General features: G+C 31.0%; 1 protein-coding gene across 1 annotated transcript; it reads right to left on the bottom strand.

Moving 5' to 3' along the window:
* Positions 1–1,957: 1,957 nt before the first annotated feature.
* Positions 1,958–6,240, bottom strand: LOC118039057 (thioredoxin O2, mitochondrial). The gene is made up of 7 exons (XM_035045633.2): positions 5,921–6,240; positions 5,745–5,810; positions 5,487–5,537; positions 5,276–5,355; positions 4,384–4,428; positions 3,334–3,428; positions 1,958–2,282 (listed from the first exon to the last, which is right to left on the bottom strand). Exons 1-7 carry the CDS (start codon positions 6,135–6,137, stop codon positions 2,273–2,275), a joined length of 564 nt encoding a protein of 187 aa, XP_034901524.1. The 5' UTR covers positions 6,138–6,240; the 3' UTR covers positions 1,958–2,272.
* Positions 6,241–14,396: the final 8,156 nt, after the last annotated feature.

Raw genomic sequence — 14,396 nt, 5'->3', positions numbered from 1 at the left:
CATAATTGTTAAAATACATACTCTTTGGAGGTCTAGTTTACCTAAGTAGCATTTGAGCATTAAAAATCAAAAGGATTATGTTTAGAGATGAATGTATAATTGTAGGACTTCAACATCTTCATGCAAAGACAACATCTTCGTAATGGAAACATCATTAAAAACTTCATTACCTTCATCAACTTGAATTTGAAATCCCTTTTTATCACCATCGAATACTTGTTTTCACATGAATACTAAGTTTATGTGCCATGTATAGCCAGTGCATTTTTTTTTAAGATGTAGGTGTCACTTCATGGTGTATGATAAATTTGGCTTTTTATCTTGCAAACAATCAATTAAAGCTTAAATAAAAGTTAATTAAAGATTAAAAAATCAGGTTTTAAATCTATCATGGGAATGGTAATTAGTAGATACGAAAATTTGATAATTTTTTAGGATTTTGAAAAAAAAAAAACAACAGCAATAATTCATTTACAAATCGTAAAAGGTGTTGGGGATTCTAAAATACTTTGATTTAACCGAAACAGTTAGGCAACAATTGCGTTTTTAGGGCTTTGTTCATTCGGGATTGACGAGCTTAGTGTAAGAAATTGGTTTTTCTAGGGAATTCGATAGGGTTTTATTCAAGATTCAAAATTATCAATATTTAACCAAAAAAAATACACTAGATTTGAATTTTAATATCTCTATTTGTATAAGCAATTGTTTAGGGCTACAATTTCTCATTCTTGATTTTTGCTCACCGCTAAAAGAGAATAAAATATTCCAGGACACAAAATAAAGTAGAGAAGATTACGTAATTCGATTTCTTTTGATTTGTGTTGGATTTTGTTTGCTGTAATCATTTTACAGAGAGGTTGAAAAGAAAACTCGAGAAGCTAATAAGAGAATGTGATCTATCATCTGTTTTGGTATTTAGTTGCTATATTACATGCAAGAGTTTTTTTTTTTCTTTTTATTAAAATTTAAATCTTACATTAAATTGGTAATTCTCAAAAAGACATAGGCAAAATGTTATCGCACTCAAATCAAGGAAATGTCAATAAAATTTTCTTCTTCTTCTTCTTCTAACCATGCATTCGAGTTAAAAAAATCCTTTTTTTTTTTTATTAATATGGATGTTCCAGTCAGTTTGTAAAAGTTAACAATCATGTAAACCTCCAATGACCATCATATTAGTAATCATATGATTCAAACTTGAGACCAAATTTTTTTTTAATATCATTCTTATCTGTTAAGACGTCTATTAGTTGATGTGTATTTATTGATACATGGTATGTTCCTGTAGCATGAACTTTTCATTGATGTATTTTTTGGTCCTTAATGTTTTTTTAAAAAACTACTTTGATCCTTATATTTTTTTTTATAAAAAAAGTTCTTAATTGAAATTTTTTTGTCATAGTAAATATAATTTATTCCTTGATTTCATTTTCTTAATTACATCCCTATATGTTAAATTATAAAACGGGTCAAAATCAGTCTAATTTTAAATGGGTTGATAGATAAGATAAAATGTAAGTGAATTTAAATAGATATACCCATTTAAAAATAAAGATTTTATTTTGTATGATATCAATATCCATTATTATATTTTTCCTTTTATTTTCTTTCATTATAAACATTTATTCCTCTAAGTTTAACCTAAAAAATCAAAATGAAAAAAAAAGAGAAAAAAATTTCTTGATGGATACGTGATATTATAGGAATGAATTCTATCTCAAAGTAATAGCTCAATACCTGACAGTTTTTGTTTGTTTGGATTAATTGATCATGTATGTGATTATTTTTTAATGATTTTGGTTGATCATATATCTATTTTGAGAATTCAAATAAATTTTATAATTTGACACGTAAGAATTTAATTGAAAAAAAAGAAATTGCGGAACTAAATTGTATTTTTTGTAAAATATGATGACAAAAACTTTCAATGAAGGACTTTTTTATGAAAAAAATAAAATAAGGACCAAGGTAAATTTATTAAAACAAATCCAGGAATAAAAAACGTACGTGCTATAGAAGCATAACATGTGTTAGTTTTCTGGTATTCATTTTTTCAGATAGTCCCATCACAAGCATGGGCAGATCATGTCGAAGTCTTTTCACAGCATATTCTACCGACGGATCATTAAGAACAGCAAGATGATTTCAGAGACAAGAGGCCTGGTAAAAGCATCTTAAAAACTTTTCTAGAGAGAGAACCGCAAAACCACCACCGTCTAGACACCTTCACGATCCATTTGCAATACCAATCCTTTTATTTTGGCATCTTCCCTTAATCCTCCCTGAAAAAAAAAAATAAGAAGAAAGTATCCTTAGACAAATGCCATTTCTGCGGTAAGGTCTCAATTGGATCCATAAAGCATTTAAAATTCTCATTTGAGTTTTTCATATAAGCTCCTGATAAATTTTTATAGGAAAGCATTGAATAGATTGCCTTTGGATGGAATCCATTAAGGAAAAGAGAATTCAATGGAATTTATGAAACTATGGGGACCCGATTGAGAAGGAAAATTGTTAGGGGACCTATATGGTTGGGAGACTTTTTTAGCTTTGCCCAAAACCTAAAATTGATCCCACTTTTCAGTTCCATTTACACGAACAATGTATCAGTTGGTTAGATTCAGCAGAAACCAGATTTCCAACCACACCCACCCCTTCAAACTGAATTTTGACAAATTATCAAGTGTGGTAAAATAAGTCAATGCAAATCTACCAGGATAGGAACTGCTTTCAGAGGTAAAATTTTTGGAAACTGAAATTCGAACACAACACCAAATGAATGTCATGACAAGACACAAAGCATATGTTAGTCAAACCGACACATTAGACTTGTTGACAAACATACAGGAGTGCCAGAGACTGAGCACAAGTGACACGTGAGCTTATGCATACAAAAAATCAGCAATAACATTTGAGTTAGAGGACCTTAATCATTCTCAAAATAAAAGAGGGGGGTTGGGGAGGGGGGGTTAAAGCTATAATCAAATAAGATTTAAATATTTCCAACTCTTTTATCCTCTTGTAAGGAATAAAAAGTCATAGCAGCATCAAATATAGGCATACAATTGATAAAGTTTAAATTACTTCCTTCAAGCACTCCAATGGTATATAGAAAGTTTGTGGGTTAAAGAAAGACCGATATGTAGAAATCACGGGCTGTGTAAGTTCCTTGAGGCAAAGCATAGATATATGAAAAGATATAAATATCATTAGGTAACAACTAGTGCTAAATACATAAAGTTTGGTTCACAGACAGGCATTAATGAACTTACCCAGCAGTCACTGACATACAGAAGCATATGCAAAGTTAAACTTAGTCCACTTAGAAATTACCTGTAGAGAGATTCCATGGTATTCTTCAACTTGGCAACATCAGCACCAACAATTGTAGTTTCCTTTTTGCCATTTTTGTAGAAATCAAGAGTTGGCTGCAAAAGAAGACTCAAATCAGAAAGATTTGAGCCATAAGCCCTCCAAAAAGAAATTTTGCACAAATAGGCAAGGCTTCTTTTGAGGTATAAATGGAGTGATTGTATAAGGAGAATAATGTACTTATACAACTAGGAGAGAGAAAAAAAATTTGTAGAAAAGAAAATTAAACTCAAAACAAGAGTGCCTCCCATCCAACTGTACTTCAACCAAGGCCTCTAATGGCAACAAGCACTAGACATTGTATGTTTCTTCTTATGCCAGCCACTATAAATGCTGAAAAACTATGAAAGCAGAACATACATGTAAAATATTACAAACTTTCCTCCTGCCAAAACCTACAAAAGATATTCCCTAAAACCCTGCCACAGTGGAATGGTTACCATACAATCCATTAACACATTGGCATGCCCAAAACCTTCTCCTTAATGCCATGTTGGCTGTCATTGCATCTTGCAAAACCAATACACAATTTCCCATGCCTGGTCCATCACAATCAAGTCATGCAGAGAACTCTTTATATCTGAACATTCTAATTTATAAGCACCTTCTGGTTTCCTAGCAGTAAGTGGAGAATTCCATGTTTTTTAATGTCACATCACAACCTTGGAAAATTTCTTATTTATTCTATGAAGAAAATGAAGAACAGATGCAAAACATATGATATTATTGGTTCAAAACAGTCACTCAGCAGGTAATAGAAACAGAGAACAGGAAGGGAACTTGGAGACAGACTCAAACTCTCAACCTCCAAAAACTTTGCATAGAGTGGGTAATCTTAGGACTTGAACCTGAAACGATTTGGTTGCAAACCCAATACACATACCATCCATTCCCAAGAACACTCTCAGAATAAAATAAGAACAAATACAAATATATTAATTAGTAGGGATGTACAGGGAACATATATGGAATAAGAGCAATCAAAGAATGAAAAAGAGGAGTGAACTTTACCACAGCAGCAATATTCAAGTTCGCCAACGCATTTTGAAGACCTTCCTGCAAGGGAGGCTGGCAACATTGGTCCCTACCATTTTGAATTCATGACTATCTATGCTACCATAAGACAGGAAGAAATCTGGCCCTTTAACAATTTTGCTTTATATCTATTAAATATGAAGACCAGAGCTATGTCACATTACTATAATGATCACAAGATAGGCTTTCCTGTGAGCCAAATAAGAATACTCAACAGTCAAAACTAAGTCTTGATTTCTTGATTGTTTCAACCAATGTGCTCATACCACTATACTCTTATTCATTTTTAATCCACACCATCCCATGTTTCCAATGTGGCAGACAGATCAAACCATTGACCATTTTCAGTGGGTCATTCAGATCACAGGGATAGTTTTAACTTTTATCTTAGATAAACCTAAAGCACACAACCTAATGTTTCATGCATAATATTGATGTTGTTTAATGCCTTCAAATATTATTTCCCCATGGTCTTACGCTCCTAGTCCTTTTCAATTATCTCAACCCAGGTCATGAACACAATAAAGAGCTCCACAAATCCCCCCAGACAGATTTAAGCCGTTGACCATTAGGACAGGTTCATCTTAGGTGCCCCTGTAGCGCAAAGACTAATGTTTCATAAATAATGCTATTCATTACACCTTTTAATCAATAATGACTATCAGCCACCAAAATTTAGGTTATGGTGTTTGTGGTGGCGGCAGTGTATTAAAATTAAAATTGCAAATTTGATTACATTTTAATTGGTTTCATCGATTCTCTTAAGATGTAAATAGAAAGAAAATCCCATGATATAGAATCAAGAGAGAAACTTTTTTGTAAGAATAGAAGTATCATTTTTACACCATGAAGCATGAAACTTTCATACCGTGTCAATGTCAACTTTATATATTGTTGCATGAGGGTATTTCTTACTCAGCTCTTCGATTACAGGAGATATAAACTTGCCTGCAGGAGATGAACACTCAATAACATGACCAAACAGGAAGCTCTACGTGCTGTATTGCGCACAAACATCTACATAGGAGAAATCACAATGCCCGAAAGCAAAACAAAGCAATGATTGATGAGGAACTTACAAGGCCCACACCATGTAGCAGTAAAATAGAAAACCGCTGGAGAAGACTTCTCTGAGTCAACGAATTTTCAACAGAAAAGTAATGTAAGCCACAAGGAATGCACAATGCAAGGAGCTGTCACTTCAGACCTTATATTTCTAATGTTTGTTTTATAATTTGAAAGTCCACCAAATTCAAATTGCATGCAACATAGAATAATTAATAATTAAGGACTGAATTGAACAAACTGAAAGAGTAAAAGGACTAATTTTGGAATACCTTGAACATTTTTCAGTCCGCTATTCAGCTCTTCATCTGATTTTACAAGAACAATGTTTGATGCACCTGAAATTATATGATCGATTCATCATTAATTCAACGGGTATACATACATGCAGCATTGAAACACCAGAGAATTATAAAAAGAAAAAAAGTAGAAGAGATTAAGGCTTTACCGGAGGAGGAGGAGAGGGTTCTTTGGAAGAGTTGCGGATAAGGAGTTGAGAAGTGAAATTTTGTGGTGAAGTTGGAGAGAGGTTTAGAAGGATGTGAGGTTTTGCCTGGATTTGAAATTAGGTTTTCATGAAGACGACGGGAGAAGGAGTTCATTGAACTCCGGTGGCTTCCGAAAATTAAAGCTCGAACCAGCAGTGCTTTATTACTCCCCCTCATGTTTAGCTCTCGCCGTTTGTTACCAAATCTCTCTCTCTCTCTCTCTCTCTCTCAGTCTCTCCGCTTTGTTGTTTTGTTCCGAGCACCGCTTTCTGGTTTCGGGGGCATGGAAAATCCAGGATACCCAAACAAACAAATTAATGGGCTTGTAAGTCCATGGGTGTAAGCTCTTGGACCTAACACGGCCCAAATATCTTAAACTAGAAACGATCTCAATTTACGATTAACAAAACCTGGCCCAATAGATGTTTGCCTAGCCTAGATCCATCTTTTAGACATGGGCCATCTAAAAAAAAAAAAAGACCTCACCATGTGTGTCTGTGTCTATTTATTTATTTATATATAGTTTTGCATTAATATAAATTTTCCTTTGCTGATCTCCTGATGCGACTATGTTAATTGGATGCTGTTACGACGTAAACATTATTTCGAAACAAATAATGTGGAGTTTGCATGCGATGGAGCTCCAGATCCTTATGATAATTAATTAAGAGCATCAATGAGCTGTAAGATAAGAACAATCATTTAACGTTAGGTTCTTCACCCAATTACTAGTTGAAACTAGAAAATAGAAAACAAAAATTATATACACACACTCATCAATTATAATGTTATGACATGTTTAAAAGTAGATTGAGAACAATCTGATTTTATTATTTAAAAAACTAAATCGAAGATACTATTTTAATAAATAAATAAATAAAAATCATATATATTTTAGGTGGTGGTAGATAGGTGGTTCGTCCTATGCTGCGAGTTGGTATAAATTTTCTCAATGTAAAAAAATAATATTCAAATGACAATAATTTAAGACAAATCAGGTTAAATTTACTAAAGCACAACTCACGATATAAAACTAAAATAACCAGCTAAAAAATAGTGAAAAGAAATTGTAAAGTTTAAGACCTAATAGTTAATGTCAAAGATGAAAACAATACACATACACACACATAAAGAAGCAAACTCGAGTCAATTCGGCCTAACTTGATAAACCCATAACCCGTGATATAAGATCGAGAAAAAATAAAAAAAAAATCAAAAGAAGCACCTAGCAAAAAATCAAAGTTTAACAAAAAAAAAGTTCAAAAAAACTCAAGCTAACCCAAGTTAACTTTATCAACCAACCATGGTAATAACCAAATAGAAAGAAAGTGAAAAAATAACAATGCTCAAGGTCAAATTATTATATGCAAAACAATGAAATTGAAAGAAAAAAAACTCATAAAAAATCAAGGAAAAAAAATTAGATTTTCAGAAGAAGCACTTAGCAAAAAATACCAAAGTTAAACAAAAAAACTTGGTAAAAAAATGCAAGCTAACTCGGGTTAACTTTACTACCTCGCACTCGGGATAACTCATCACACGCTGACACGTGCATTTGTTTTTAAATAATATTTAATAAAACATGCTAAAAGGTCAATAATTAAATGACAAAGGATAAAAAAAATATTAATCATAAGAATAAAGATCATATTGGATAAAAAAAAATCTAATGAGATTAAATAATTAGGGACAAATTTAAAGAAGTATCAAATCTAGAAAAAAAAATAGAAATAAAAAGAATAAGGACCCAATCCAAAACAAATACAAACTAGAGGACACAATTGAATTTGTCAAAGCTCTGCTTATATATCGAGACTTGGGAGAGAGAAAAGAAAATGAGAAGAAAAAAGATCAACCTTCGCCAAACCGCCGCTTAAATGACAAAACGTGCAACCCTAAAATATACATCATAACATTTCGTGATGGGTGAGTAGGCGATTGACCTTTTTTAATCAACGTACATACCTCTGTGCACTACTAGAATGGCATAGAGGGTGATGATGCGTCTACGTGTGTGAGGCATGTATAGACCTACTTTATCAATTTATTAATATCACAATAAAACAAATTGCTAAAAAAGCCTTAAGGCATACGAATATTATGAAAAACCATGACATAAATATGAAAATACACTCCGAGGCCAGCCTTTAATTTTTTGAAGTCAAAGGGCAAGCATTAAATTTCACTTTACATAAAATGTGCAAAGACATGACATAACAACCCCTCTTTTAAATGTCAATATTTTTTTACGATTTTGCTCCCAATACAAAGATAATTATTAATAGCTATGAAGGATAAAATCATCATTAAACTGTTTAAATTCACAGTGAATCTCTTCACATACCACGGTAATTCCTGAGACGTTATAGCTTTTTTCTTAATGCTTTTCTTACACTTCAAAACACAAAATCGGCAATAAGGTCCAAATATTCCTCTGCTGTAATGTATTTACTCGCATTCTCTGATTTAGCACATGGAAAGTTGATAAAAAGTTCGTTATGATCCGACATCTTCTTTTTTCCCTATCAGCAATCCACTTGACCTCGAAGCACAGACATCGCATTCATCATCGGGATAAGCAACAAAAAAAGAAAGAAAAAGAAGAATTATGGAGTCAGTGGCCTCACCACTACCAACCCTAAACGGAAAGCACCTTAATATTAGAAAATCATATTCCCAGTTGTGGGGGTTTGTCTGGATGATGGTTGCAGATCTTAGGATTGGGCCCTTGACGAATTTGTATAACTAATTTGGGTGACGGACGTTACACCAACCGCCCGCTCTGGATCACCTGTCCCAACTAGAAAACCAAAACCCTTGACTTCGCATGCATTTCTTCCTTTTTCTCCCGCAAGCGTCCATATCAGCTATCACCCTCTCTTCCATACTCCACAGATTTGGTGAAACTTTGGTGCTTTTAAAAGCATGAAACCATGATGCTATTTATTGCTAAGATCACCTAACAGCAGTTCTCGGAATTACCGAATCCTCCTCTCTGTTCCGGGAGATCAAGTACCTGGTAGTACATGGTGATACAAATAATGTAATGTTATATTCACCGATGGGGTAAATGTTGGGTTTTTTGTTCCTTGATTATTCGAACTCTTTATTTTGGGTAAATGTTGGGCCGGGATTTAACATTGACAGAATTAGATCCGGTGAGTGTGTATACATGCATACTTGGTAAGTGGGTGTGAATGGATACCACGTCATGCCATTTTTACCAGGAAGCTAGCTTTTACGTTTTGGTGGAAGGATGGGAAAACCCATTTTCTTTGAATGGGGAAACTGTAGTTTAATAGTTTTGGGTGGAAAGATGAGAAAATCCAGTTTCTTGAATGAGTTGTCTTTTCTTTGAAGCTTTGCTAATTGGTCGTTGCTATTTGCTGGTGGACAAGACGTCATTTCCATCTAACTAGCTATCATTTTTTTTAAAAAAAAAAAAATGTTAGGTATTCCGGTTGTTTTCTAAAAACAAACTTCAAAATTAAATTAAAAAATCCATATAAATATTTAACCAAATAAATTGATAATTATTTATATAAATAAAAAAATATAGTTAATAATAACAAAAAAAATTAAAATATAAATATAATTTTCCACTTGATCTATTTTGACTGAATTGTTGCAAGTCTTCCTGCGACATCCATAAGAGTGTTGTTGGAAGGAAAAATATTTAATATCATAATATGAGTAATTTACATTATTGTGTTTAATAAATTTATTTATAAAAATTAATCCATAACAAAAATAGATATACATATAAAATTTATTGAATAAATTAAAAGGAAAAGATTTTGTTCAAGGCTACACATATTAAAAATTTTGAAAAAATACAAATTTTTTTATTTTAAAAAATAAGTTTAATCTATATAAAGTATATATATAAAAAATATAGATGAGCGGCACCAACCTCATAAAAAAATCAAACACACTTTATATAATTAAAAAAACAATTGTTATTTCAAAAAGGCTAAATAAGCCAAAACAATTAAGAGAATGAGTATTAATAAAAAAAAAATGCAAAAATTATTTTGAAAAAATACATATAAAATGGTAGTAATTAAAAAAAAGAAAATTATATATATATAAAAAAGAAAATAGAAAAGAATGAGGTCATGCGTTATGAGCTTGTAAGCCAAGCTCAACACCTGGTCCATAAAGAAAGGTCCCGCACGGGCTTTTCTTTTTAGAAGTGAAAGAATGGAAAAGACAAGAAGTTGTCTATTAATTTTAGAATTCGGTTATTGATGTGGCTAAAAAAATGATTTTTTTTTTAAATCCAAAAATATATTTTTGACCAAAAACACTTTAGAAACCTTATTAAACCAATCTATAACCTCCAAAAATGCAAAAAAAACCATCCCAAAACCCTAAATCAACCCGAAACTAAAAACCTTTCTAAGCTCGGATAAGTTTTTATAGGTGTTTTCAAGGTAAAACAAAAAATTAAATTTAACTCTCATCATCCTATGGAACCTTTTAACATAAAAATATATTATTTTGGTGGCCTAAATCTTTCTTAGTAACAACTTTCATTCTCTAAGCTAGAATTTAACAACATATTCTCTCTCCTACACCCAAAAAAAGATTAAAAAAGAGGAAAATAAAATTTGGTATCAAAATATATATTTTTACAATTATAGGGATCGATCACCTTATAGTTAAAAAAAATTGGGGATGAAAATGAAATTTTGAAACAAATTTCAAAGCCACCATCTATGTTACCAGTGTTTTTTATTTTAGTCCCCTGTCTTTCAATTCAACCATCACCCCCAAAAAAATATGCAATTGAGCTTCAATTTGGGCTAACCAAGATTTAATTGTGCAAAAAAAAAAGTTCAATGATCAAATTAAAATTTTTCAAAAATCTCAATATTACAATCCAGAATGATATTATAAGTAATTTGTTGCCACTAAAAGTTTTTCTTTTATTTTTTTTCTTGTTCATTTAGGACTTACTAGATAGATCGTTTGCACATTATTGCGGACCGATTCATAAATAATATAAATGGTTATTGTAATAGCAGTTGAAAGTTAGATTTGTATACGTTTTAATATTTGTAAATCATGTTAGACTCATGTGCCTTGGGTCTGGCAAGTGCGCCACACCTAAATTACTTTTAATTCCTAGGGTTTGGCTATACCACACCCAGGTTCTTAGGGTCTAGCAGGGACGTCAGACCCAAGTTACTTAGGTCTGTTAGTGCAAAACCTAAGAAATTTGGATATGGCGCCCTTGCTAGACCCATGACGTCTAAGTGTGACAACCCTTCCAAATCCGAGCACCTGAGGTTTGGCAAATATGCTTGGTCTTAGTGTCAGGTGTTTGGCAGCCATGCCATTTCTAAGCGCCTAGGGCATGACATTCATGGCTAACCCGATCTCTCGGGATCTGATTTTTTTGTCAAACTCGAGCGCCTGAGATCTGGCAGATATTATTAACCCAAGCACTAGGTGTTGGACAATCATGTCATTTCCTAGCCCCTGGGGCCTGGCAGCGATGCAATACACTAGTGCATGGGGCTTGACAATCATGTCATACACCAGTGCCTCGAGTGTCTTTCCTTAACATCTGGTGTTTTACAATCTTGTCATGCCCCAACCTTGCCATACCCCGACATCTAGCGTTTGACAACCAAGTGTTTTGGGGTTGGTAGGCATGACAAACCCATACTGTTTGGGTCTGGTATGATAAGTCAATTTAAAAAAAAAAATTCACTATCACATCAATAACTGATCACATTCATGATAAGTCAATTTAATTAAATAATAAAACTAAGTGAAAAAAGGTACGAGGGTTCATTACTAAAATTTTAAAAAAGGAATAAATCCAAAAATACTTTTATATTTTATTATTTTTATTTTTTCGTACTTTTATAAATTATATTTTTCATTATGTAGTTTATATATTCAATAACAAGTTACCTTCTTAACCATTCATTTTATTTTATTTTTTTGTTTGATCTATGATATAAAATATAATTTATAAAAATACAAAGAAAAATGAAATTTAGATGAAATTATATGAGTAGGGATTTTGTAATTATCCCTTTAAAAATCTTGGATTTAGTTGTTACCACCACTTCCATTATATGAGCAATGAGAGCGAGGTATCATGATCAAGTTCCACTTTTTGAAACACATGCAGCAGAAAAACACACCACTACTAGGTCCATTATCGCATTAGTGGCAATTTGATAATAATTAGGTGATTATATCATGGTAACTATTTTTTGAAAGCATGTCCATCAACATCTCTATCTGTAACAAAAGGAGTCCAAATAAAAAATAGTGGTTTTAATTAAAGAATGGACAAAAAAAAAAAGTAGTGGTTATAGCTAAAGAAGAGACAAAAACAATTAAAAAAACAAAGTGGTTTTAGTTAAAGAGGGACAAGAACAAAAGGTAAGGTGAGAAAGTATAGATGTTACATTGCATTAATCTCATGCATAGGATGAGGCAATTAAAGAGTATTTTTTGCTCGGTTTAATTTTATGTGCACAAGTTTGTCGTTATTTTTTGTTGATTACTAATTTATATTAAAATTCATTATATAAACATATTAGAAGAAGCTTTTATTTTTTTTATTGTGGAATTAAAAAACTGTTAGTATATATATTTTATATTCATAAGAAAAAAAAATATGTTTTTTTAATGTAAAATAAAAAAAATTGTTTAAATACTTTAACTTAAAAAGAGAAGATGGTATCTTTATAATGTGAAATTAAAAAAATCTTTTAAAATAATATTTTAAAATTTAATATTTATAATATATATTGAGTAGATCTACATGGATTGTTTTTTTAACTTTTCTATATAAAATATTAAAATCTCAATTTTTATTTTATTTTATATAAGTTGACTCGAGACTCGTCCCTTTAACCAGGTCAACCCCATAATAAAAATGTTATTTGAATTTGTTTTTAATTATCTATTATAATTCTTCAATTTCCACTCCAAGTTTCTTACAAGCCAAATGTTTGGTAGAGAAAAAAACAGTTATTACTACTCATGGATCCCATTATTTATTGCGTTGCAAATGCAGGGTTAGAAGAAGCAACCAAGAGCTGCTTTCACATGCTTCCCACTTGTTTCAGTAAATAATCGAGCTCTCATTCTTTACGGACTCTACCCATCATAATAAATTAATCTATGGGGTGTAGATATTTATGCCCAGATAAAGTAATTTATTATACTCTATTGTCATAGAGATTCTTTTCTCTATATGCCAATGCCAAGTGCTTTCTTCTTGTAAATGAAGATTATGGCCATGCTTGGATTATGGTTAAATTATCATTATTTTTTTATTTTTTAAATAAAAATTAAATTAATTTTTTATATATTAATATCAAAAATAAAATTTATAAAATAAAAAAAAATATTATTTTAAAACATAGCTACCAACCTATCCGACCTAGTAAAATAAATAAAAAATTTAATTTTTTATTTTTAATTGTGTTTTATTTAAAAAAATTAGTATTTTACATTATTCAATAATACTAATGATAAATTAGACGGAGATCACAATCCTAATTTTATTCTTAATAATATTTTACCTGATGTTGTTACACGCATAAGAAATCAAAAAAACTGTAGTCCTTGTCGGATGTATTTCATATGTGATGGAATTGTAAATAGTTTAATGAAATAATAAAAAAATATTTTTTATTTCATGATATAATAGTAGTTGTTAAATCTATAATATTTAAATTAAAAATCATCAATATTAATAAATATTTTTTGAAATTATTTTACAACCTCAGTTTGAAAAATATTTTTTAACCAAACATATTAAATTATTTTTTATTCAACCTCAATTTCAACCACAGTTTTAACCAAACATATATTTTTTCAAACCAATCTCAACTAAAAATATTTTTTATAAAATAATTTTTTTAAAACCATAACCACAACAACTACCACAATACCAAACACTTTTAATTCTCATATACAAACACCCCCCAGCGGCGTGAGGTGTATAATGCACTCCAATTCCAAGGTTCTGCTGGAAAAAAAAACATGATTAACAAGCCGATCAGCATACAGTCACCATTATTTTTTCCGAGCAAATAACAGTACATTAACCAATAATTAAGACCAATTCTTTTTTTTTTTTTTTCATAGGTGAGGAATTAATCGGTGGATGCATCTTAAAGTCGAAATCCTGAAATGTATGATCCTTTGAACTTGACTCATTGAAAAGGCATCGCTTCAACTTTGGTGTGTTTTTTAGATTATAGTAGAGATTATTTCTTAAAATAATTTTTATTTTAAAATTAATTAAAATGATATATTTTTTATTTTTTAAAATTCAATTTTAATATAAACATATCAAAAATAATTTAAAATATATAAAAAATGAATTTAAACTAAAAACAAATAGGGTTTTAAAAAATAGAATCCAACCGACAACAGGAAAAGAGCGTTGAGAAA

Source organism: Populus alba, chromosome 1, assembly GCF_005239225.2.
Source record: "Populus alba chromosome 1, ASM523922v2, whole genome shotgun sequence".
NCBI lineage: Eukaryota > Viridiplantae > Streptophyta > Magnoliopsida > Malpighiales > Salicaceae > Populus > Populus alba.
Note: the sequence above shows the minus strand (reverse complement) of the source record. Positions and strands in the feature narration are given on the sequence as shown.

Bases quoted from the DNA above. Each gene is read 5' to 3' on its own strand.
- LOC118039057 (XM_035045633.2), bottom strand. From the start codon at position 6,137: ATGAGGGGGAGTAATAAAGCACTGCTGGTTCGAGCTTTAATTTTCGGA. The intron at 5,811-5,920 runs GTAAAGCCTTAA...ATATAATTTCAG, and splicing joins AACCCTCTCCTCCTCCTCCG to GTGCATCAAACATTGTTCTT. The intron at 4,429-5,275 runs GTATGAAAGTTT...CCTCCCTTGCAG, and splicing joins ATAAAGTTGACATTGACACG to GAAGGTCTTCAAAATGCGTT.